The 26,882-nt window shown below is 48.6% G+C and overlaps 1 protein-coding gene across 2 annotated transcripts in view; it reads right to left on the bottom strand.

Annotated features, from left to right (window-relative positions):
• Positions 1-6,306, bottom strand: part of HIVEP3 (HIVEP zinc finger 3) — a gene marked incomplete at its 5' end in the record, with an annotated part of 45,823 nt that extends 39,517 nt beyond the window's left edge. The window contains one exon of one of the 2 annotated variants that reach the window (XM_081144378.1): positions 1,213-6,306. In XM_081144378.1, the coding sequence (XP_081000504.1) occupies positions 1,213-6,288 (5,076 nt within the window). The remainder of the gene's footprint in view (positions 1-1,212) is intronic. The other variant, XM_081144377.1, reaches the window with a different exon arrangement.
• Positions 6,307-26,882: the final 20,576 nt, after the last annotated feature.

Raw genomic sequence — 26,882 nt, forward strand, 5'->3', positions numbered from 1 at the left:
TGAATATAAGAAAGTTATAGAACACAGTTTTGTACATTTGTCTATTATGTGAATTTAGTTTAGGAGATTCATGCCTGATTTGGTCAAAGCTACTGGTCTGAAGACACACTTTAAGGTTTTCTTTCCTCAAATAATTGAAAGGAAAAAAAAATACTTTATGGAGTCAGACAGGTCTAGGTTCAAATTCTGGGTTTGCCAAATATTTACCATGTGACCTTGCTATCTCTCACCCTCTAATTCTCAGTTCCCTCATCTACAGAATGGGGATAATTCTGCTACATCACAGTTAGAGATGAGCATTGACTGATTCAAGGGCCAAGCACAGTGCCTGGCACAGCTGAGACTGCTCAATCAACAGACCAGTGATTATTCCACAAATGCCAGTCAGCATAACACATCATGGCCTGAGTCCTTAAGCTGGTCTTGTCAGGGTATGAAGGTGTCATTTATCAAATTTCAAACTTCCTGAACTTTAAGGGACCTGTTAATTTTATATAGTTCCTGATGCAGCCTCAGGTCAGAGGCAATGGAAGAGTAAATGTGAGCCCTTAGTGGGTCCAGGTGTTACCACACAGCATAGTTGGGTCAAGCTGTGAGTGATATTGCCACCTACTGGTAAAGAGGGATACTGCACCCCAGCTTTACAGAAAAGAAAGGACTATTTCAGGAGTTTTGTCACATTCTAGAATCTCTGGAAATGAGAAGATTCCGAGTGGTACCAGAGAACGAAAACAGCAGATGTAGAGAATAAGAAAAGCAGAAAAAGGCTAACAGGACTGGAAGAAACATACAACGGAGCGGTATAAAGTTCTAAAACTGCTGTAGGCATTCCCATCAGCCAAGTTTTCCAAACAGTCTTTTGGAGAATTGTGGGGCTTTTTTCCCAGCTGAGATTGTGTCTTTGATTTCACAATAGCAGCTAATGGGAAAGCAGGATCACTTTAAAGCTAACTTTACTGAAATGTATGGCATGAGGGACACATTGACAAAGGAACCCAATAAATGTTTCCTGGTAAGGTGACCAGTCCCAGCTGACAGAGATGAAATCTGGCCACTCATCTCTCACTAACTTTGCAAATGGTTCCTGAGGACAACGTGGCTTTAAAAGCTCAGCAAATATTTTTTGTATGTGTGTTGTTGTTTTTTTTTGGTTTTGTTTTGTTTTTGTTTTTTTAAATCAGTGGGGAGAAGCAAAAATAGAACTGAACTTACCTCTGTCATGCGGGGCTTGTGGGAACTGGATGGCACGAGCCTTCCTGTCTCAGGATGCGGAGCTGTGGCCATGGTGTATGTCTCTTTGCTCACCTTCTGCTTAGACCTCAGGAGGGACAAAGCAGCTTTAGTGGAAACCCCCGGAAGGTTGGGGTTGTACAAACTTATGCACCAACCAGCGTAAACAGAGGACCTCCTATCTGCATGCTGGATGTGATTTGGCTTAATGTAGTTTAAATAGCACCAACTGACATTAGTGGTCGTGTGGAGGCTGGGGAACTGCAGTACCTTCTTTGAGTCCGTACCTTCTTGAGACTTGGCTGGTTTGGGGGACGTTTCTGACAGAGGAAGTGAGCTGGGAGGTGCCAGTGAAGGAAGGTCAGGTTGTTCCTTGGAATCTTCTTTCTTCACACTCAGAGGGGGCAACCCTCTTCGGTGAGGTTTACCAGATGGCTGCCCACATTCCTTCAAAGCCTCTGAGACTGGAGCTGTCACATGGGGTAGTGTGGGGTGAGGAATGGGAGTAATTTCCTTTGCGTCAGATAGATCTGTGGGCAGACTGGACAGCAATTCTAGCTCCCTCCTGCCCTGGCCCTCACTGCCCAAGGGGGATTTCTCTGGCCTCTTGCCATCCTCAGTGCTGGTAAGCACCACACTGCATGGTTTTACCAGTTCTAGTTTTTCATCTGCCTTGGAAGCCTCCTCTTCCTTCACCCGTTTTTGCTGCTGGGTTTCCATGGTAAGTTCAAGGCTGCCAGCTGGTGAAAGGACACGTTTGCTTCCCCCCACTGTCGATGAACTCCCCTCCAGGCTCAAGACACCCTCTGATGACAGGGAAGTGCCTTTTCTTTCAGATAATGTCACAGGCACTCTCAGGTATGGAGTCTGGAAACCTCTGCTCTGCTCTTCACTCATCCCAGCTGGTCTGGGCCCGACCTCGTACACATCTGCCCCACACACTGTCGTCCCTTTGCATGTGGGCTCCTCAAACTTGGGAAGAGCTACAGTTGCTGAGCTGCCTTGGGACTGGGTGACTAGGATCTGGGAGAGGGTGGTGTACATGGCGCTCCCATAGGATGGCATGTTGGTCTGAATTCGGACAGGTACAACCAGGGACACCATTGTATCTGGACAGGCGGGCAGGGCCAATGGAGGGGCTGATATGGGCACTGAGCAGCTGGAGGGGGTAGGTATAGGGGGCCGCTTGATGTCACTGCTGTACTCTGTGCCGGGGGAGAGGCCAGCTGTTCCTGTCGCCAGTGGGGCCAGGCTGGTTTTGATCTGCGGCAGATGGCTTTCCACATCACCAGGGAGCTGAAGGGAAAACTGGGATTGCAGAGGCAGGAAATACCCAGAAGAGAGTGCTGAGGAGGATGGGTATGGCACGGGGAGAAACGAAGGGGGCTGCCTGAAGGCTGGGTGAGGCATGAGCTGGGGGAGGTGGAGTTGGCCTGGGTGCAAAACAGTAGGTTGGAGAGGAAATGGCGGTGCTTGAAATAAGGAGGGAGGAATTGGGGGCATGGAGTATGGTGAGGAGAGGAGGCTAGACATGGACTGGGTGGAGAAGAATTCTGAAGACTGTCCTGGCTCATGCTGCAAGAGGTGTTGGAAGGAGAAAAGGGAGACGGGTGGGGGCAGGCACGGCTTCTCATGCAGGGGGAGCTGGGCAATGGGGTGGTGGAGCACCTGCAGTGCTTCTGTGTAGGGCGGAGTGGACCCCAGGGAGGGTCTGTCCTGCACCTGGCTCTTGCCTCCTGGGTGCCCAGTGTGTGAGGTGGCCACTGAGGAAATCTGGGGCAGTGAGCTTTTGGCCACAGTTTTACTGGATGAGGGCTTTGGCTCCTCACTCTCCTGTCTTCCCATGGGGGTGGCCTCCAGCTCTGTTTCTGGAAACCTGCTCAGAGAGGCCTGCCTCACCAAAAAGCATTTCCTTCTCTCTGGAGGGGCCACTGGGGCCGCTGGGGCTGCTGGGGCTGCTGGAGCCACTGGGACTGGTACAGAAGGGCCTGTCAAGGACAAGCTGCCGCAGTCGAATGATTTGCTGCGCCTCTCAGTCATGTGGGCAGAATGGGAAATGTTGGGACTCTGCTCTGAGGCTGACCTCCGCATCTCTCGGGTGTGTGAGTGGTGGCTGGGGACAGTCAGCATGTGCGTGCCCAAGGGTTTCGAGCGTGTGTCGGACGAGGGCCTGGGGGCCTCGGCTTTTCCGTGGTCGTCCCTCTCAAAGGAGGCGGAGCGGCTAGATCCACTCACAGAGACACTGCTTTCCTGGCTTGGGCTTCGGGACAGAGGTGCAGAGGACTCGAAGCTGGACTCCCCTGAGGACTGGGCCATCTGCGCCAGGCGCAGTCTCTTCTTCTTGGGTGGCAGCTTCTCAGCCGGGAGCTGGGCAAGAGTCTGGCTGCGCTGGGGCCACTGGAACTCCTCTGTCTTCTCGGGCTCCTTCGGGGCTGGCTCCGGCTCTGTGTCCTGCCTGTCGGGCTCCTCGGTCACCAGGATCTCGGGGACCTGAATGTTGGGCTGGCGGACCAACTTGGGCTGCAGGGAGTGAGCCGAGCGTCCGTGCGGGGCGGGCGGGGGTGATGAGAATGGGGCTGGGGCTGGAGACTTGTCTTCCCCTTCCAAGCCGCTGGGCTGCTCCAGAGAGTCCGACTTCTCGAAGGAGCTGGTGTGCTGGATGACAGAAATCTCTTTGGATGTTGTTCTCCTCTCCTTTCCTGATTCTGAACCGGACCCTGGCTTGGGAGTCCTTGGCGGGAAGCCCGCGGGTCCCTCCAGGGAGGGCGCCGACTTGCTCGGTTCTGCTGGTGACTTGGTGGACTCCAGGGGAAGGTTCCGAGCAGCATCAGACGGCCTGGGGCTGCCAAACTGACTTTTTGTCGACTCAAAGGCAGGCGGCTCCTCCTCGTCGCCAAGGCTCTTCTCTTTCCTCCTCTTCCTCAGCGGAGTGAGCTCCAAGGTGGTCCCCAGTTTGTAATGCATCATCTGGGACCACGGCTCGTGCTCGGCCTGACTCTTCTCGGCTTCCAGAGCCACGGGAGCACCTGCGGAGACGGGCTTTGCGATCTGCAGCTCTGAGCAGTAGTATTTCTTATGGGCTTCGTAGTTGTCCCTTTTTTTGTACCGAGCACCACATATGTTACATTCATAGATCACCCCTTTCGTCTTCAAGCCCTTCTTGGTCTTTTTGGTGAGCTCGCTTTCCTTGGGTTCCGGCTCGTCTGGAGGCTTGGGGGCTGTGTCCTTGCTACTCGGTCCTGGCTCCTCGGCACTGTACTCCCCTCCCAAAGGTAGTTCGATGGCCGGCTGGCGCTTTAGCATCCGGGGGTGGGAGGTAAACACTTGACTGCTGCGGCTCAGGGCTTCCGAGTCGGTGACGTGGTCGTCGAAGGAGTAGCTACCGCGGAAGGTGTGGTGGGGGCTGCTGAGGGTGCAGGCGGCAGAAGGCATTGAGTGGCTTCTCAGCAGAGGCACAGGGGGGGTGGTGCTGGGCGGGTGCTGGAGGCTCAGCAGTGATTGTTCAGGCTTCCCCTTCTCACTGTGGGACGCCAGGGGCTCCCGGTAGAGGCTGGCTTTGGGCGACTCCATGCTGCTGCGCCGCGACAGCGAGCTCCTCCGGGGCTTCACGCTGTCTATCTCGCTGGTGTCCACCACGGCCTCGTTGATGGTGATGAGCTTGGTGATGTGCTCGATGACCTGCGTCCGGGGCACGGACAAAGGCACCAGGCTGGGCTTGTCTTCGGTGGACAAGGTCAGGTGGGGCTGGGTGGAGGTGGCCGTGAGCATGGTGGCCCGCTGCCCCATCCGCCCGCACTTGCCGAAGATGATCTCCGCGTAGGACCTGGCGTTGGTGTTCGGGGGGCTGACCTGCTGCTCGGCGCTCTCCGAGCGGGAGAAATACCCCGATTCAGTGCTGCCTTTGCTGCCCGGGCTCAGGAACGCCTGCTCGTCGATCACCTTCTTCCTCTCACTCAGGCGGAGGGCCAGCTTCTGCTTTATGGTGTGGGTGTCCTCGGGTTTGTGGCTCAGGGAGTGTTCAGATGGGGGTTCGGCGAACGGAGTGGGGTCCTCGAGCGACGGGGCTGAGCTGGACTGGGACAAGGAACAGCGCTCGTGGCTGGAACCCTGGCTCCCAGAGCTGTACAAGCTGCTGGACAGGAGGGGGTGCTTAGGCCTGGGGGAGAGCTCTGCGGGGTGAGCGGACATGGTCCCCGTTTCCTCTTCCGAATCGGTGCTTTCTCCCTCGGTGGGCTCCTCGAACTCTTCCCCCGGGATCCTCTCCATTTCCAGCCCCGGGGGGTACATCTCGCTGCTCACGCCCGAGGCCAGGCCGGCCTTGATGCGGTGGGCGTGGGACTTCCTGTGCTTGTAGAGGTTACTCTTGGTCTTGAAGGAGAAGCCGCAGGGCCCGCAGGGGTAGGGCCTCTCGCCCGTGTGCGAGCGGATGTGTTTCTGGAGCACGCTGGGCTTGGCGCAGGGCCGGCTGCAGTACTGGCAGATGTACTTGCCCGGTTTCTGGGGCTTCCTCTCCTTCTTGTGTGCCTCTTCCGTGGGCTTCAGGGGGGCCTGGGAGGGACGGGGCACAAAGACTTTGGGGATGCCGGGCAGGTCTTCGGGGGGGATGATGGAAGTATGGGAAGGGAGGAGCTGACTCTGAGGAGGGAGCCCAGGGGCGATGAAGGAGCTTGAGGGTCCAGGTCTCATGGGGTCGACCAGCTGCCACGTGGACCCCTCCAGGAGGTGCTCAGGTTTGCTAGGTGACATGAATGCTGGTGTCAGAGGGTGCTGCTGAAGCTGCGAGATGTGGACAGAGGCTTCGACAGAGGACCTCTTGGGGGGCTTCTGCTGCTGGCCCGTTTTCTCCTGAGAGGCTTCCCTAAGAACCGATGAGGGGCCTGGGAAGGGCTGCGGGGCTAGGAGCTCTTGGAGGGGGAGCTCGGGGGTGGCGGCTGTGCTGCCACCTGGGTATGGGGCACTGGCCGAAACACTGGTCTGAACAGCCTCTCCTTTGGTCAGCCGCTTCCGGGGACTTCCCTCAGCCTTCTTGGTGCCCTTGACACTTTGTTCAGGATCCATGACCTCCACAGAGACTTCAGATGCTATTCAGGGAGGGTCAGGGCGGGCTTCATTTATGGATAATCCAAGTGTCCCAAGGAGGTGTCTGGCTTTGGCCACATTGGTCAAGAGCGGAGGAAGCCAAACCCAAGACGGCTGTGGGAGTTTTTTGCAAGTGTCACTGGCTGTGAGTGGACTCAGAGCAAGTCATCGGAGCTCAAACTAGTCACATCGGTGAGGCATGGCCCTCTATTTTGCAGACAGAAAATGCGTCAGCACTTTCTGCCTAAATGTCTGTCGTGGAAACGTCATGAAGGACGTCAATGTTGCCATCATATTGTCTCAGTTGGCAGTGGCAAGGGGCCCCCCATGAGTCCCCTGTGTGCTATGTGAACTGCTGAAGGCTGGAGACATCTGTGTGCATGGCCCAGTCATCCCTGGTCCCGGCAGAGAGAAGCCACACTGGGTGCCGCAGGTGGCTCCGTCCGGCCTCTTCTCCCCTTTAGTCCCGTGTTGGAGATCAATAGCCACGGAGGGGAATTCACGCTCTTCTATGTGACAAAAACACACACACGGAAATACACACACACAAGAGAAGAGAGGGTTACTGCCATGCATCCATGCCTGGGCATCTCCAACTGTGAAACCCAGTGAGGTCCCTGAAAGGTTTACCAGGGAGATTCAAGCAGAACCCACGGTCCCTGGCTCTGCCCATGCCTCCCTCACCCACATTCACACTGCTGTTGGGTCACTCAAATGCCAGCTGTGGTTCTGGGACTGTGGCTGTGTGGCACACCAGGAGTGTTAGGGACGGGAGGCCTGGGCTCTAGTATCTGCTCTGTGAGTGCCTCTGAGTGGATTTTAGCTCCCTAAGCATCAGTTGTCTAACCTAGAAAATGCATAACAACAATTTCTGCCTCAGCTGTGCCTTGGGCTGCAGTGGGGTCTGCAGGATAATGGACGTGGATGCCACTGGACAAAGGCTGGGTGGCACAGGAGGAGGTGCTGGTGGGTATTCAAGGATGAGCTCTCTAAGGGGGAGATTACTCTCAAGTGTTACTCTCTCTGGCCCTGGATTCTTAAGGTGTCCAGGAAGGGCAGCACTCAGGGCTTCTACTCCTTTGCTAACCCACCTCTCCAGCCGGTGTTTCATGATGAGCTAAAGCCACTGCCCTAGCCTGTGGGAGCTCACAGTCTAACACAGCCATGACCACCTCAGCTGCCCAGCAATAGCTGGAAGGATCAGAACCCTGGCAGGCCCTTCCAGCTTTGCAACCTTTCCTTGTTCAGTCAGTGCCCCACGGATACCCTGGAAGTGGCTCAGAATGGGGGTCCTTGCCAAGCTGTGGGGCAAAGTTGTTCTGGGTGGAGCCCCAAGTGCGGGCACCTTCCCAGGGCTAGCCAGGAGCCAGGCAATCTAGGCTTCCTGGGCTCCAAGTGCATCTCAGGGCCCTTCTCCCCAGCAGCAGGTCAGCATTTCAAAGCTGGAAGTCACATGGACTCCATCTCAGCCAGCCACCCTTCTTTCCAGTGGGGGAAACTGAGGACCACAGAGGGAAGGTGACCTGCTCAGGTCCCATGTTCCTAAGAGGCAGGGCTGGTACCTGCACCCAGGTTCCCTATGGCTGGAGTTCATTCCCCAACCACCGCAGGTGTCAACTCCTGAGTGAGGGCCCGGGGCAGTGACCGGTGTCTCCCTGGCCTTCCTCCCTCTTCTGTAAGCATGCTACGCACCCAGCATCCTGGCCTCGGGCTCCCTTCATGCCCTTGCCCTGCTTTTCATCAGATATTTTCTGATGAATACTTGACGAGGTTGCTCTTTGCACTTTCACAGAGTTTTGGGAAAGTCAATAAGTCTGAGAGACTCAAATAATTGTCCCACAGATGGCAGGACCTCAGACCTAGTGACATGCCATGGAGGAGCAGGTGGTTCGATCTATTAGCTAAAAATTATATACTATAAATTTACTCCTTTTATGTTTCCTCTCCATCTTGGTTCTACAAAGAATTCAAGATAACTGTAGCAAAGTTTTATAAATATTTATAAAAATTCAGATTGGCATAAGCATTTTGTTACTTAATTCTTCAAATCCTCTAGTAGGGCAATTTCTAATCACTGTACCAAGTAACACTAAGAAAATTACTCTTGCCCTGGCTGGGTGGTTCAGTTGATTGGAGCATCATCGCATACACCAAAAGGTTTTGGGTTTGATACTGAATTAGAGCACATACCCAGGGGCTCTAGCCCCATTCCAGATCCACATGTGGGGAAAGGGGCCCCAGAATCTATATTTTTACAATATTCCCCACATAAATCCAACATACACTTTTTACAGCCTGGCATTTGGGGAAACTGATGAAAATTTTCTACCTGCCTCCTATAACCTTGCCTCTAGGTTCCCAACCTTCCCTCTCCCCACTCTACTCCATCCCACTCCACCATTTCTTATGGCAAAAGAAATCTCTTCTATTGCCAACCTTACCAGACCTCTTCCTTTGCTAAGAACTCTCAATAGCTCCCCACTGCAGGGAAATTCAACCAGTGGCATTTCATCTCTGTTATTGTCAGCCTTCCCAGCCTTCCCAGCACCCTCTCTCCACCCTGCACTTTTACTGGTGCATCAGATCTAACTGACATGCTCTGATCTCCCTGTGTTTACACATTGCTGCTCCTCCGGGGTCAGGCAGACAGAGGAGTCTGGAAGCTAATTCTATAAAAAGTCAGGGAATGCTTCCCAGAGGAAGATGCGTTTGAGCTGGTCCTTGAAAGATGGGGAAAATGAAGATAGATTCCAAAGAAAGGGATTCTAGTCTAGATGGGAGGTACAAAATATGCAGACTACAGGAGGCTGGCGTGTGACCACAAGGGATGTTGAGTTTCTGCTTCACCCCCAGCCAGGGCTTTGGGGCTCCTGAGTCCAGATGTCCTGGCAGGGGTCCCACATTTCAACAGAGTGGGTTCAGGGCATAGGCAAGGATTTCTGTATGTTCCCTCCTAGGCACTAGAACAAGAGAAAGCCCCAAACTGTGAAGCCTCAGTTGTGCCAAACATATCTAACAGCTGGGGGCAGTGCTGACCTTCAGAAAGCAGGTGGAAGGCACAGTGGCCCTGCAGGGTGGCTAGGGGTGGTCTGCTGGGCTGGATCAGGCTTCTGGGTGCCCAGCCCCTCACATCCTATAGCCTGTATCTACTCATAGAAAACAGGCACTACCTAGGCTCTGATGGATCACCTATGTTGGTAAGAAGTTTTCCACTAATGCAACAGGTCAAAATGTGCTGCTGCCCTGACAAGCTGGAGATATCTGCTGTGGGTCAGGTCTGTGGCTTAACCAGCTCATCAGCGTCTTCCCAGCAAACTTGTTTCCCCCTGGACTGGGCAGAGACTGGGATTCATTCATCTTTGAATTTTCAGTGGCTGGCACTGAACCCAGCACTGGGTCAAATACTGAAAATATTTTTAAAATACTTAAATGAGCAACTACCATGTGCCCAAACTATACTAAACATTCATATAGTAATCCTCAAACATGTCCCCTTTATGCAGATGAGAAGGTTGAGGCTCAAAGAGGTGAGGCTAATTGCTTCAGATAATACAAGAAAGGGCAGAGGTAAGATGAAAACCCCAAGTGCAGGCCACTGTCTAGAAAACCCCCAAGAGTGCTGACCTTGGTCAGAATGGCCCAGATGGACTCTGCCTTTCTTCCCAGCACCCCAGCTCCTCCAGGAAGTCTTCCCAGTTAACTACATCCATTTTCACTTGCACCAAAGTCTCCTTCCCATGTGCAAATCACTGCGTGACCCTGCTCAGAACCGAGTTTCTTGACAAATGCTTTTCCCCACCAACAATGAGTAGTGGATTATTCACCGTCTGGGAGGCTCCCAAATCACTTCCCTTGGGTCTGTGGTTTCTGCATTCCTGCTTTTCCTTCCCCCTCCCAACCCTGAGACCCAGCCAGGGCTTGGAATGTCTACATGCTAGTCAAAAAGCAAATTCTATTCATAGCAAAGAGACAGGTAGGCAGTCCTAGGTGAACTATATTTGGCTGGTGTTTGTCTTCCCATTAGAGAGCCCAGGGACCAAGGTGGAACTGACATCCCCGGGCAGGGCAGTTTCCAGCGACATCCTGGAGGAAAGCAGGAACACGTTTCACAATCACGACTAAGCAATACTACAGCCAGAACTCCACTCTGAAGCCCAGACATAGCCCTGATTATTTGTGGTTGTGATAACTCAGGCAAAGATGGTCCAAGCCAATGCGTGCGTCTAGTCCAGACAACTGAACTCTTAATATGTGTTGGGGCTGCTCTTAGTGTTTACACAGTAACTCTATAGGGCAGGGACTATTATCATCCTCGTTTTGCAGATGAGGAAACTGAAGCACAAAATTGTAAAGCTGGCAGTGGTAGAGCTGGAACCTGAATCTGGGCCATCAGATTACCTCTGCAGTGCAGACCCTCAAGGCAGCTGGGGCCATGCCAACCTCACAGACAGGGCTCAGATTTAAATCACAGTCCTGCAACTTAACATCTTTCCTAGCAGCCTTCCTTTCCATCACATGGCTGACCTTGTTAAGAGCTTTTTTTTTTTTTTTTTACACCTAGAAAATATTGACAGTGTTTAAGTTTTGTTCCCATTGAGACTGAAAATGAACTGAGATCAGGGACTGTGGTCTCGACTCAACAAGGGTCTGGTGAAACCCAGATACTTGTAGTTTATTAATCTACTAAGTTATCTACTGTTATGAACCTAGTTACCTATGCACCTATCTATCTCATCATTTATTTATATTCACCTGGTCCCAATAAAGATAAAAAGAAGCTTCTGAACACCCCTGAGGACTTGGCAAGCACCTGAACTTAACTCTACCAGCTTATCTTAAATGGTCCAGGAAGTACCTGTGGGTGAAAAAGCTGAAGAAAGAAAGAACAAAGCCTGAAATGGGAGGTGGGCAGGGTCAGGCTTTTGTCTTCTGGCCATGTACATCCTGCCAGTCTCTCATCAGCGTTGCCTAAGAAAGACCTGACTTCATATTTGTGCAGTGGCCTGTGCTCTCATCAGTTCCCAGCAGGTCTCTAGCTGTGCCTCTGATGACATTTTGTTTTACACAAATGACCATGGTATAAAAGGCACACCTGCCTATAAGCTTCCTAGGTAGTTAAGGCTTTTCAGTCTACAATGAAGGGCAATACACAGAACACACTATAACACACACACACACACACACACACACACACACACACACTATAGAATAAACTATATAAGGACAAATGGCCAGGGAGACTAGGTGATATATACAGCGTATTCAAAAAGTAAACAATGATTAAAGTAGGGATTACGTGTGGTCTCCACCACTCTGGCCCACGTGCCAGGATGGATATAACTGTACTAGTAATGGTATAGCAGTTATAATGATCACTTTGAAGTTCATTCCACTTATTCACTCAGCCCTCAAGCATTACATGGACCTTCTCAATGCCAGGCCAATAATAGGAAAACAGACATAAATTACAGACTTTACTATAAAGTTGACTGTGTGGTGCCAAAACAAGGAGAAATTAAAGACAGCAACAGTGGAAACAATAGAGTAAGGAAACAGATTCCCACATATATAGTCACCTGATTTATAATTAAGGTGTTATTGACTTAGGTGGGGGAATGATAATCTTTTCAATAAACGGTGCTGAAGCAATTAGATACCCATAGGGGAAAAAAATGAACTAGGCCCCTACCTCACACCATACACAAATATTAATGTGAAATGGATGATTAGCCTGAATACAAAAGATTAAACAATAAAACTTGTAGAAGGAAACACAAGGACATAGCTTCATGAAGTTGCATCCAGATTTCTTACACAGTTCACAAACAGCATAATCCCCTAATCATAAAGGAAAGAACTGATAAATTGGGCTTTATTAAAATAAAAGTCTGCTCATCAGAAGATACTGATAATAGAATAAAAAGACAAACCACAGACTGGGAGAAGATATTTGCAATACATATGCGACAAAGGACTCATCAAGAATATTAATATGGCCCGGCCGGGCGTGGCTCAGCAGTTGAGCGTCGGCCTGGGATCCAGGTGATCAGGGTTCGATTCCCGGTCAGGGCACATGCCCCTGTTGAGGGCTTGATCAATGACTCTCTCATCATTGATGTTTCTGTCTCTCTCTCCCCCTCTCCTTTCCTCTCTCTGAAATCAATAAAGATATATTTAAAAAAAAAAAAAAGAATATTAATATGCCTAAAAATGAATTTTAAAAAGGCTTACAACCCAATTAACTTTTAGCCAAACTTAACTCAAAATGGATTAAGACCTAAACATAAGAACTAAAATTATAAAACTCTTAGAAGAAAACATAGGAGAAAAGCTTCATGATATTGGGTTTAGCTATGATTTCTTAGATATTACACTAAAAGCATATACAACCAGAGTAAAAACAGATAAAACTGGATTTCATCAAAATTGAAAACTTCTGTGCATCAAAAGACATAATCAATAGAGGAAAAAGGCAACCTCCAGAACAGGAGAAGATATTTGCAAGTCACATATATGATAAGGGGTTAATATTCAGAACATATAAAGAACTCCTACAACTCAAAACCAAAAACCGAACAGCCAGGTTAAAAATGAGCAAAGGACTTGAATAGACATTTCTCCAGAGAAGATATACAGACGGCCAACAAGCACATGAAAAGACGCTCAACATTGTTATTCATCAGGGAAATGCAAATCAAAACCATGAGATACCACCTCACATGCATTAGGATGGCTACTACCAAAAAAACAGAAAATAAGTGTTGATGAGAATGTGGAGACACTGGAACCGTTGTGTACTGCTGGTGGGAATGCAAAATGGTATAGCCTCTATGGAAAACAGTGTGGTGATTCTCAAAAAAAATTAAAAATAGAATTATCGTATCATCCAGCAATTTCACTTCTGGGTATATACTCCAAAGAATTGAAAGCAGAGTCTCAAAGAGATATTTGTACACCCATGCTCACAGCAGCAGCATTCACAATAGCCAAAATGTTCACAGACCGATGAATGGATAAACAAAATGTAATATACACATGCAATGGAATATTATCCAGCCTTAAAAGGGGAAAAATTCAGACATAGTCTACAACATGGGTCAACCTTGAGGACATTAGACTAAGTGAAACAAGCAAGTCACATAAAGACAAATCCTATAAGATTCCAATGACATGAGGTATCTAGAATAGTCAAATTCACAGAGACAGAAAGAATGGTGGTTGCCAGGGGCTGGAGGAGGGGGAAAGGGAAAAGGGAGTCATTTAATGAGGACAGAGTTTCAGTTTTGCAAGATGAAGAGTTCTGGAAATTCATTCACATTGCACAAGGTGCGAAAATACCACCGCTGAACTTAAAGATAGTAAATTTTATGTTATGTATATTTTACCAGAATTTTGTAAAATGGTAAAAGATTTGAATAAGTACTTTAAAGAGGAGGTTATCTAAATGGTCAATAAGAATATGAAAAGGTGTTGAACACCAGTAGTCATTAGGAAAATATAAATTAAATACGCCGCTCATTCACCAGAATGGCTAACAGGGAATGAACAAAATGATATCAAATGTTGGCTCGGAAGTTGAGCAACTGGAAGTCTTCTTGTACATTGTTGGTGGGGAGGTGGATGCAACCCTTTGGGCACTTGATTGGCAAAATCTTCAAAACTAAACACTCATTTACCCTATGACTTAAAAATTCCACTCCTAAGAACATATTCTACAGAAATGCACTGCCAAAAAACACAAACAAGAATGTCCACAGGAGCTTCATTCACGACACCAAAAAGCTGGAAACAGCTCAAATGCTAACAATAAATAGAATGGGTAAATAAACGGTAGGGTATTTACACAAGAATTTTTACATTGCAATAAAAGAGAACAAAGTACTGCTACAGACAAAAATATGGATGGATCTCACACACATAATAAGTAATAGAATTCAGACCCGATAGAACAGATTCCACTTAATTGAAGTATAAGAACAGACAAAACTAATTTTATGGTATTTAGGAATCAGAATAGTGGTTTGCTCTGGTGGGGCAGGTGGGACTTGACTAGGAAAGGGCAGGCAGGAGCTTTCTGGGGTGACATAAATGTTCTTCATCTTGATCTAGTTACATACATGTTATATGGGTGGATTTATGTAAAAAGTATTTGAGTCATATGTCTAACTTGTATGTGTACACTTATGCTACGTGTATCCTTGTGCTATATATACATAACTGGATGCCTTTTATGCCTCAATTTAAAAAAAGACACGGAGTTTTCACTTGACAAATACAACGTCTATAAGGAAAGAGATACAAACAAAAAACTGGTACTAAGATGTGGTCGACACCATGATGGAAACAGGTCCCAAGTACAGGTTGGTGGAGGGAGAGAGTGTTCCGGATGGTGGGCTTTAGAGATGGTATGATGGGCTCCTAAGGACAAAGGGGACTTCACCAAGCAGAAAAGGGGACTAACGTGGGCAAAGGCACGACCGTGCTGGGGAAACACTGAGCGTGTGAGAAGGCAAGTAATTCAGTGTGGTTAGAGGGTCCCTTGTGCAGAGGACAATGGTGGGAGGCTCAGGACATGAATCAAATCAGGCTTCAGATGTGCTTAATTAAATGAGTTCCCCATAAACACTTGTTTAGTGAATGAGTGAGCTTTCCCTCAATCATGACACATCTGATTCCTGGAGTCACAGACAGGCGTATTTGCGTGGCAGCAAGCACTGAGGAGATACAGCGGTGGGGTGTTAGAGTCCATTTCTTTTAAAATTGTTAATTTCCCCAAAGTCTACCTGTTTTCCAGGCCCCAGAATTTGAAACCATCCTCACTCATTTACAGACCTGACTCTGCCATAAAGCTGAGAGATCTTTTTGTATTTAGCCTCTCCCCCAACTTCCCTCCACTCCATCTCATCACTTTTGATCGTTATACATTTTTGGTTACTCAGGCAGTTGCCTCCAACATCTTTGAATGATATACTTAAACTGCTCTTCCCTTGTCTGTCAACTCTAGACAGTATCTGTTCACTTTCTGCTCTGAGTAATGAAGAAATCTGTGCACATTCCCTCTTCCCACCTTTTCCTGACCATCTTCAAATTTGTTACTTATATATTATTACTCTTACGTTGTCAAGTTTTAGAACATTTATATTCTCCCCTATATTATAGTTATAGAGTCTGTAGGTTAATTCTAAAAATTGAAATTAATAAACAACATGATTGTGAATATATTACTCCCTGGGGAACGACTTAGTACGATGGACCCAAGAGAAAGAAATGTAATTCCGCAGGACTGAAGTTTTGTCACACAGAAAAAGTCAACCAATTGATTTTCCTACAAAGAGTTTATGGCTTCTTTTACTTCTTTTTGAATCCCATGTCATCATCTTTTTGGATTCCTTTTTGATTGACAGAAAGAACTCCAAGAGGTATTTTTTTTCTTCCAGAAAATATAGATGACTGAGTGAAAAATTTTATAAACTCTTATATTAAAAAGTCTTTATTTTGCTTTTAAAGTTTGAGGGGATAGAATTCTTATTTGAAAATCTTTATCTTCCAGATGTTTGGAGGCACCGTTCCACTGTCCCGGGTTTCTTGTGTTACCGGGTTTCTTGAGAAATTATGATGTAAGTTCTGATTCTCTCTGAAAGCTTTTTGTTTTTTACCCTTGATGTTCTGAAATTTCAACAAAATGGGTCTAAGTTCCTTTTTCACTAATTCTGTCCTAAATTTAGTGTGCTTTTACAATTTTAAAATCTGTGTGTTGCCCGGCCGGGCGTGGCTCAGCGGTTGAGCGTCGACCTAGGATCCAGGTGATCGGGGTTCGATTCCCGGTCAGGGCACATGCCCGGGTTGTGGGCTGCAGCCGATCAATGACTCTCATCATTGATGTTTCTGTCTCTCTCTCTCCCTCTCCTTTCCTCTCTCTCTGAAATCAATAAAGATATACTTAAAAATAAAAATCAAATCAAATCAAATCAAATCAAATCTGTGTGTTTCTTTAATGGATGGAAAATGTCTTTTGTTACATCTTTGCCTATTTCTACCCCTCCCTCTCTCTCAGCTATTATCTGTGGTCTCTGCTTCTAGGTCTCCTATTTGATGGGCTGAAGCTTCTGAACCTGTCCTCCATGGGTATTACTTTTTTCCCTCCTTGATGTTTTATTCTACATTCTGGAATATTTTCTTAGTTTTAATGTCTAGATCACCAACCTGTCATCCATATCCATTGTGCCATTCAGTTCACCCACTAAATTCTCAGGAGTCATATTTTTAATTTGCAATAATTATTTTCTTTTCTCTGATTATTCTATCTTCATAACCACTTCATTCTATTAAATGAAATAATCTCAATTATTGTTGAAGATACTAATGATAATTTATTTTAGGGTTTTCCTATATTTGAATTGTTTCCTTCACAGTCAACTCTTTTTGTTTTTTTCTATCCTAGGCCCTCTCTTTCTGCTATTGGTTTTCTTCTAATGTTTGGTGATCCTGGTCATCCATACATATTTAAGAATGAGGAACTATATTGTGAAGTTATTATATGTGTTAAGATACAGGTTCTGGCTCCTGTAACAAGGACCCAACTGCAAGAGTGGCTTAGACAAGACAGAAATTTATTTGTCTTGTGTAACAGTCTGAATGTAAGTGGCCATGGGCTGATATGGTGGCTTCACTGCGTGGGTATCTTTGATCTTACTCTTCTGTCATCCACAGCATTTGGCTCCCATCTTCCACCATCACACCCACATCCTGGTCAGCAGAAAAGAAAAAGGGGGGGGGCAAGACTGGGCGTTGTATATATGATTTGGATTCACACCAGCCACAGACCACACCTGGCTATTAGGAAATGTAGTCTTTAGCTGGGTGGCATGAAGAGAAAAAAGATACTGATGAAACAACGAACTGGATAGGGCATCCTGTGAAGTTTTTCTGAAAGATTTGGCCTGGAATATGATGGTGGAATCATGATACCATCCCATGGGACAGCTCTGTGTGTGAGGGTGAAGCATTATGATGGTGACTCTTCCTCTAAGGACTTTGGAGAGGGAGCTGGCCTGGGACACCTGCAACTGCCACAAGAAGGGCTTACTCCTTGGTGGACATAGTGGTAGACTTCACCTGAGGCAGAACTGCCCCGCTTCCCTCTTGCTCCCTGCCCCCACACTGAGTAGGCTGAGAGGTCTGGACCTCCCTCAGCTGGGCTCCTCTCTCAGATCCTGGCCCGGTACTTTCCTTAGCATTTACTGGGATTTGGCCTGCCGCTGGCTGCCTGCCTGCCTGCCTGTAGAAAGTGAGAGGGGTTGAACTGTACTTGCTCTTTGGAAAAGGTCTTTAAGAGAGGCTGTAACCTGGCAGCCCCTTTCTGTCCCTTGTTCTGTTGGCTCTCAGCTTGAAGTACGCTTGGCTTTTCTGGGATAGAAATCACTTAGGCCTCTGGGGTCAGGCACTGGGCTGCAGTGGCTTCTGCTCTGATTTCCCTGTTGCTACAATTTCATGGGCTTCCTTTCTTCCTAAGACTTACTAACATCCTCAGTCCATAGACTGTGTTCTATCTTGTTTTCCAATATTATGATGTCATCCTTCAAAAAGGCTTTCTCTGTCATTTATCAATTCCTAGGGAAGATAGAATTGGACACTCGTGCTCTGCAGTTAGGAAATGATTGCACTGTGACTCATTGCACATTTGACAGATTAGGCAACTGAGGCACAGAAGAGCACAGGACTTGCCCAGGGACACACATTCAACAAAGGGTGGGGCTGGGAGTCAGGGCAGGGAGATGGCTCCAGAGTGTGGGCTCCTGACTCCTCCCCAGGTATCCTCCATGGGTGGCACCTGCATAATTAATCAAGGAAACACTAGAATTTTGCCTGGGGATCAAGAGACTTGGCTTTGTAGCAACTTCACTGGGCTATCTGGGGAAGTAAAACCTACTCTGTGATAGCAGCTCCCATATTTGAAAAAGAGCGTATTGACCATAGTTGAGCTCTGGGAACCTTACCCACCTTGATATTCTAGATGCTTCTGCTACCTAACCTGGGCCCACCAGGTGCCCCCAGGCCCATTCACCCCAGAAGGCCTGATGCTGGCGCTCACTGAAACTTCCAATAAGGACTGGGCTGTGTGGATGTGGACACCCACTTCTCGACCTTCCAGGCTTTTTCTCCAGAACATGCCCTGACCTCACTCCCTGCCTGGCCGTGACACTCCGCCTCTCTAGCCTCCCAGCCTGCTTCTTCCCACTCCCTCCCACCTCCGCCCCAACTCCTCCCCACCCTTCCTGCCTCTTAGGCCTGGACTGAACCACTCCCTTGGTCCTTGTGCCTGGTCCCCTTCTCTTCTTTGTCCAGCCAAATCCTACTTGTCACCCTGCCAACTTCTCCCCAGGCCCTCCAAGGTCCCAGACAGAACCTTTACTCTGGGATGTAGTTAAACCTCTATGCAGATACTAATACTAATACTAATACTGGCACCCGGCATGGGTGCTGTGATTATAGCTCACTGAAGGCCTTTACAATCCCCATCTCATCTAACTGACCAGGTTCCTCCCAGCAGAGACCACCTATGGCTCATGCTCCAGCTCCCCCCTCAGACTGTAAACACGATGTCTGAAACTTGCTTCACAATTAAATAGTTTAAGACAGCCCTCTAGGAAGGGCCTTATCGCCTCATTTTGCAGATGAGACAGAGGTTCAGAGAGGTTGGGGACGCGCCCAATGACCAGGCTGGGAGGTGGGCGGGCTGACTCTGCAGCCCAGGCCTCTCATTCTTAGTGGCGGGCTTCTCAAGGAGACCTTGCTCCCTGGGTCTGCACCCAGGATCTGACTCATTTCTGTGTTCCTGCCCCATCCGTAGCCCTGGCAAATATGGTGTCCTGAACTCAGGGAACCAGGAGGAATATGTTGACGTGAAAAATGAATTCACCAAGGCCTAGAATCAGCCTCCCACAGCACCTCCCTCCAGAGCACTAAGATGTTAGCCCCCAGCCCCACCCTCCATGTGAGAAGACAGGCAGAGGTGGGGTCTTGAGAGCCTGAAATCCTTGTACATTTTTCCTTCACCCAGAACCTCAGAAAACCCAATGGCATTTCTTCTTTGGCCTGAAAAAATGGGCTAGCCTCTGCTGGTTGTCCTTGTCAGTACAGCAGGGTAAACCTAGCCCCTCCTCCCAGGATGCAACCTCGGAAGGCTCTGGAGCAGCTAGAAACTGGGACTCCAGGGCTGCCCCATGGAGGGAGTGGTGGAGGGCAGCCAGGAGTACTGGCTGAGTCATCTCCCTGGATGCCAGGCAAGGCACAGCCCTGCTCACTCCCTGCCAGGGACTCCCGCTCCCTTCCCAAGAATTCTAAATCCTTCTAACATGGGATAGTCCTCTCCAAATGGGTTTCCCAGTAGGTTTTGGCCCAAGTGAGTGATCTCTCTTTCCCAAATGGGATCATACCCCTGCTTTACTGCCCAAGCCACTCAGAGCTCCTCTTTCGTGTGGCAATGACAGCTGCCAATTCTTGATCGCTTACTGTGCGCACAGGACTGGGCTCCAGATGATATATTAATGGTTTCACCTGTCATATCTCCACCTACAGGTTTTAGACAGCAGAGGCTGTTTTTGCCACCTTTATGTTTTTTGAGCCTGCCCCACTGCAGGCATTCATGAGTGTTTGAGTGAATGAATGAAGTTTTAATTGTGAAAAACCTTACTTAGTGGATAGTTTACAGAAGTCACTTTAATTCCTTTCTGGAAAAAGGGGATATATTACTTTTCAAAACTAGAGAGTTAATTAATATGATTTTCTAAATTTTGAGTATCTCTCTCATAAACGTAACTTTTGGAACCTGGTAGATTTGATGGTGTCTAGTATAATTCACATACCATAAAATTAACTCTTTTAAATGTATAATTAAGTGGTTTTAAAAATATTGACAAGGCTGTGCAGTGATCATTATTCTCATCTAATTCTAGAACATTTTATCACTCTGAGAAGAAACCTGGTGCCCATTCTCAGTCATGCCAGATTCCCTGTCCCCCAGTCCCTGGCAACAACTACTTGCTGTCTCTATGGATTTGCCTATTCTGGACATTTTATATAAATGGAATCATAGAATGTGTGGTCTTTTGTGTCTGGCTTCTTTCACTTGGTATAATGTTTTTAGTCATGTGCTTAAAAAAATCAGCATTTCATGATGTTTCTCGGAGCACCCTGGCCCCATGGGTTCTGAGGCTGTAATGCCTGTAAGATCACGAGCAGCTAGGGGCCATCAGGACACCATGGGGTGTGGCAGTGTGGGAGTCAGAGGGGAGAGCCTCGTCATAGCAACTGAGGCCAGCAGCAGAACTAGTGGTTAGGAACCAACCCCACATGGGGACTGCACTAGCATGCCCCTTGGGGGAGGAGAGAGCTCAAACCTAATTCTCTGGTGGGGAAAGAGGAGTGTCAAGGCTACCAACCCTGGGCCTGCCATTCTGAGTCTGAAGGGACAAACCTGTTTCCGAAGTGGCCTCAAAGCTCAACAGGAAGCAGGGGTTCCCAGCGCCTGACTGGATCAGACCTGGGGGTGCAGGGCAGGCAACAGTCACCCCGACCTTTCTGCCACCCTCTCCATCTAACCCAAGCATCCTTTTAGCTGGGAAGCAGCTTCTGGCAGGAAATGCCACAGGCTGAGTAGAGCCAAGAAAGAAGGCTTTGGTCTTAGGCAGTGTGTGCATGGATTGATTTCTTCATTAATTAGTTAATTCCCTTTTTGTCTTTTACCAATTTTAACTTGCTTTATTCCATGGAGGATCTGAGGTGGTTTACAAAAACAAAGTAAGTACACAAATTAAAAAATGACACATCAACCCAGGGAAGACAGAAGATAGAAGGTGTAGACCAGAGGGCTAGACAAGCACAGATAAGTAGTTTAGGAGGCCCCATACATGGCTCCTTTTGGGCCCTGGGATCAGGGTACAGCTTCCTGGCAGCCAAAGAAAGGAGGACAACACAGTTAATCGCACAGGCTCAGTGTCCTGATGATAAACACACCTGCTCCTCAGGAAGAGCGAAGCTCTCCTTGGCACTGAGATCTGAAGGGAATTTCTCCTGCACTGTTTTCAATAGGGAGCCATTCATTAAGTCATTCCTTCAATGCTTCTTGGGCTCCAACGTGCCAGCACTGGGCTGGCTCTGCTGGCTTCTGAGACCCTAGGTGGGCCCCACACTTGACATCATTAGCTGACATTAGGTGTGCCATTCGGTGACCACCATTCCAAGTTTTGCCAGAAACACATACCATCTGTACTGTTATTTATGTAATATTTTAATTTACATCAACTTGTTAAAATATCACCTCGTCCTAAGCAATAGGATCACAGGTGTAACTGCAAACTCTAGGGTTTTATTGAATTAAAGAAATTACTATTAAAATAAAGAATTTCACCCATGTTTTCCTCTAAAGTAACTTCATGTTCTACTAGTGCTTTGTGTCCCCCACTTGAAATAAGCCCCCACCCCTCATCCCCGTGCACTGGGGCAAGCCCCCCCTTTATGGATGGCAGAGCTCTGCCTCGTTTCCTCCACCTGAAGGAGTGATGGAGACTCTGGTTAAGGCTCCCTCTCATACCCCATGATCGCAGAGCTGGAAGGGCTCTTGAGCAGCATGTATTTTGAGATTGTGACGACAGATCTGCAAAGTCCCGGGTCTGGAAGGGACCTCCAAAGTCATTGGCACAAGCTCCTATACAAGTCTCAAGCCTCCCTTGGGTGCTGCTCTCAGGAGGCCACTCATGTTCTGGAACAGCAGCAATCACTGTTCTTATTTTGCAAAATAAGGGGGGAGGCACTTTTTTTTTTTAATCCTTACCCAAGAAGTGAGGATATTTTTTCCATTGATTTATAGAGAGAGTGGAAGGGAGGGGAGAGGAAGAGAGAGAGAGGAGAGAGAGAGAAACATCGATTGGTTGCCTCCCGCAAGCACCCTGACTGGGGAAGGGGATCAGAACCTGCAACCCAGGTACGTGCCCTTGACTGGGAGTAGAGCCTGTGACCCTTAGGTGTGTAGGCCGTAGCTCTAACCACTGAGCAATGCCAGCCAGGGCATTTTTTGTTTCTATAAAAATGGAATCACCCCAGATACATTTCTCTACACCTTGCTTTTCTCATGGAAAACCTTTCTAGGCCAAAGGCCAACATATTTTGAGCAGTTAGAATACACAAGGCACAGTTATAAGCACCTCCCATGCATCAAGCCTCTAGGGCTGGCTCTACTATAATCCCTACTTTACCAAAAAAAGACCAATAGTCAGAGAGGTTACATAACACAGTTTGGAAGTGGTGGGATCCAGATCTGAACCCTAGCAGTCTGTCTCCAGACCCCATGTTCCTAACCACTGCACTTCACTGCCTTTCCGAACAGAGACAGGGACTGTCTCATTCTTTTTAATACTGAGTGATGGGCCATGGTTTGGATGTAACACTTTCAAACTTTCCCTACTGTTAAGTTCTCAGATTTCTATCTGAAAATTTTTTGGCCACTAGGATTTTGCAGCAAACGCCCTTTGTACACATATCTTTACAGAGTGGAGCTATTGTTCTATAGGCCAGATGACCAGAAGTGGGATCATGGGTCAAAAGGTATGTGTGTTTTGGTCTGAAGTAGCTATAGGGCCCATTGCTTATGGCGTCTTCCTAAGGATGAGCCACGTGATTTTCACTCACTGGTTCTGATTCTGTCCTGAGGACACACCTCTGACCCCACTTCTCCAGCACAACCCCTGTTAAGGACAGTCTTCTCTTTCCCAGTTTCTTCAAATGGTCTTCTATAGTGGGTCCAGACACCCCTTAAAGTGCAGCACTCTCTAGGGTGACTCTCTTCCCACTGAAAGACACATGCAGGGAGGGACAGTATCTATTCTGATGTCAGGGTGCAGCAGGAGAGATCCAACTAGGTAGGGTTCAGAGTTCTTATCTTCAGCTCCTCCCCAAATCACACACATGCCTTCCTGAGACAGAGGCCCTTGGTAGGATAGTAAAGACCAGCCAAATTTTACCCTCCTACAGCAAAGAAAGATGAAGCACATTCTTCACTTAGATAGGGTGCCACTGGTTTTGGAGCCAGACGGACCTTCACGCATCTTCTAGCTCAATGCCTGTTGTCAAAAGAGCCCCAGAGGGCAGTGACCAACTCAGGCTCTTGCACTGGGTGTATGGCAGTATTTACAAAAGCTCGGAGCAGGGTCATGGGGGGAAGGGGAGCAGGGGGAATGTGGGTGATGTGGGGGCAGGATGCTTTTCTCCAGGTCCCTCTGCCTGCTGGTTCCTAGAAACTGTCTTACTAGAAAGGCGTAGTGTAAATATTTTGCTAAGCAGCCAAGGGAGGAAACTTACCCAGGCTGAGCTGCCCTGTGCTGGGCACTGGCCATGGACACAATGCTCAATGAGGGCCATTATCTAGGAAGGGAGGGCTGTTTGTTCCGCTGCAGGTCAGTGCCAGAGCCCGGAGCCACCAGGCTTGCCACTCTGGCTGCCACACAGAAGAGTCTCCTTGCGCTCAGCAGACTCTGTGGTTATGCAATGCTGGGCCAGGAGGTTAACTCTCCCCGGACAGGAGCCAAGCCTTGTTCCTTCCTGCCTGAGCATGTCCATCTGAAAATGCTCAAAATTGAGGCTTCAGTGTTTGCAAAAAATGCTCTGGCCCCGAACCTGCTGGTTGATTCCAAAGGGCGTAGTGTGCCCATCCCTGTAGCTCCTGGCACCCTCCTACGAGGCCCTGAGCCCTAGCCATGGTGTCTGCCTACCGCTCCTCGGGTATCACTCACAAGCCTCGCAGCCCTGCCTGCCAGCCTGTGCTCCTGCCGTTCCCTCTGCCTGGGATGTTCCTCTCCTCCCACATCCTCAAAGCCTTCCCTGACCACCCCCAGCTACCAGTGACCAAGCTAAAGTAATTAGTATATATATATATATATATATATATATATATATATATATATATATATATACATCTTCATTGATTTTAGAGAGAAGGGAGAGAGAGAGAGAGAAACATTAATGATGAGAGAGTCATCGATCGGTTGCCTTCTGCATGCTCCCTACTGGGGATCGAGCCTGCAACCTGGGCATGTGCCCTGACGGGGAATCGAACTGCGATCTCCTGGATCATAGGTCGATGCTCAACCACACCGGCCGGCTAAAGTAATGAGTTTTTAAGCCAAAAGAGGTCCTAGAAGTTATCTATCCAGCTGCCCCATTTTCCAGATGAGAAAATTGAGGCTGAAAGAGGTTGACTAGCCGGAGAGCTGAGTAAGTGTATCAGCAGGGCTCTCCCCTTAAACTCTTCTCTTCCACCTTACATCCCATCCATCAGAGGGTCCCATCAACTCTGCCTTCACTGGACCCAGAACCCAACCACCTCTCACCACCTCCTCAGCCACCACCCTGGTCTGCAACACTATGCCCTCCTGCTGATGACACCAGGCTTCAGCTGGTCTCTGGGGCTGCCTTGGCCCCTGCACAGTGGTCTCTGCACATAGCCAGGGTGGACCTTTTAGAACATCCAGCAGACGTGGCACTCCTGCACTCAGACCTCCAGTGGCTTTTCAATTATCTGCACACCCTCTGCCTGTCACTTCTCCAGCCTCCTAAGCCTCCCACATCCACCCCTCCAGCCACGCTGGCCTCCTTGCTGTCCCTTCTGCATAATCCCACCTCTGTCTGGACACTTCCCCAGATAGCACAACTGCTCTCGTTCCCTCACCCCAGGTCTGCCACCTTCTCCGTCAGGCCCTTCCTGACTGCCTGAGGCCTTTTCTTTCTGGACTGCCATCTTGACACATACTATACATTTTACATAAGCAAAAGGGACTATCTTTACATGCATTTTATTGATAATATATTCAAATATTTACTATCTCCCAAAATACACAGTATGCGATAAGGCGACAGTAAGGGGTGGGCAAAAGTAAGTTTACAGTTGCAATACAAACAAATACTACAATAATTAATAAATAATAATACAAGAATAAACTGTGTTTCACAGACTCACAACTGCAAACCCACTTTTGCCCCACCCTGCATGTTTGTCTATTTCCCCCATTAGAATGTAACTCCAAGAGGCAGGAATGTTTGGCACCGAGGATGGCATGTGGGCTGATTTTAAGGACCCACCTCTTTGAGGACAGATGATGGTAATGATGGTCCTGGTATCACTGTGACATAGTGTGTGTGTGTGTAAGCAGATGAGTTTGGTGGCACATGTAGGATCAATGGGACAGCCTCTGAAGGCCCCAGGGAGGCCATCTGAGAGGCTACCCAGATGCTACATTGTTAGGGCCTTATGGGGGAGACCTGGGCCTCAGTGCCTTCCTAGCCCAGCCCAGCCCAGCCCAGCCCAGCCCAGCCCAGCCCAGCCCAGCCCAGCCAGAGCTGCTCCACAATAGCAGATTCACAGATGCAGCCACAGAGGTTGCTCAGATGAGGCTTTGAGAACCCAGGCCTGGTTGGCCCCTCCCTGTGTTTGGGCACCTTGAATCTGCAAGCCCAGGAATGTATATATTTTTGAAAGCTCTCCAGTGGGTGACTTGTAGGCCCCACTGGGCTTGGGGGCCTCAGCTGAGCTCCTGTGCACAGAGCTTTATCCCTAATAATAAATATCTGTTGAATGACTAAAGAGAGATGGAAGGGAAGGGGGGACAGAGCTAAGATAGCACAGGAGAGGAAGAGGAAGGCTCTGAGCAACGGAATGATCCCAGGACGCGTGCCAGCCAGAACCCAGCAGACACAGAACGGCGGGCCTGTCCTGACAGGCGGGCAGGCAGATCCGTTCCCACTGGCTCTCCCACACCTGCAGCTACGCTGGCTGGAGCACAATCTCAAACAAACAGAAACTCGTGATTCTGCTTTTATTTGGATTGACATTTTTATTTACCCAGGGCACAATCTCTTTGAGGTTGGCATGTTTTATTCTAAAGAGGGGCCCCAACTGAGCTCCCTGGGTGACTGACTGTTAAATTTCTCTTTTCTTGGTCTGCTCCGGCCCATCCTGGCTCCACTCTCATCTCTGCACACTCTTCTCCCTCACCTGCGCTTTTTCTCCCGAGGTGCCTGTGCTCATTCCTCTGGCTTCGGTTCTTAATCCCCTACTTGTCTCGCTCTGCATTTCTCATCTTGTCCTATCAGCAGCTTCCACAGCTGCACACATCAGCCCAGTCCCGAGCTCCCAGTCCTGCATTCCAGCTGCCGGCATCTTGGCTTGGCCATCCCCTGGCCTCTCAAATTCAATATGATTGGCATCAAACTCATCTTTTCTCTTCCTTGCCTCTGGTACCACCGTTCTCCTAAACCCCTAGGGCTGCAACATCAGAACGACCTGGGAACCCTGCTCCTCTGCCCCCATATCACCCATCCATCCACCCTACCCATGCCCTCATTTGCTCAGCACTTACTGACTAAGCCCCACTGGGTACCAGGCTATGCTGGGCTCTGGGGACATTCACCATACCTGTCCCTCTTCCCTCTGTGGGACCTCCAGGACCATCCCAGGCCCTGAGATTGTGAGGAAGCCTGTTCCACACTAGGCAATTCCAAATTTGCAAGTAACCCACAGTGTG

Source organism: Miniopterus schreibersii (genome assembly GCF_964146895.1).
Source record: "Miniopterus schreibersii genome assembly, chromosome: 8".
NCBI lineage: Eukaryota > Metazoa > Chordata > Mammalia > Chiroptera > Miniopteridae > Miniopterus > Miniopterus schreibersii.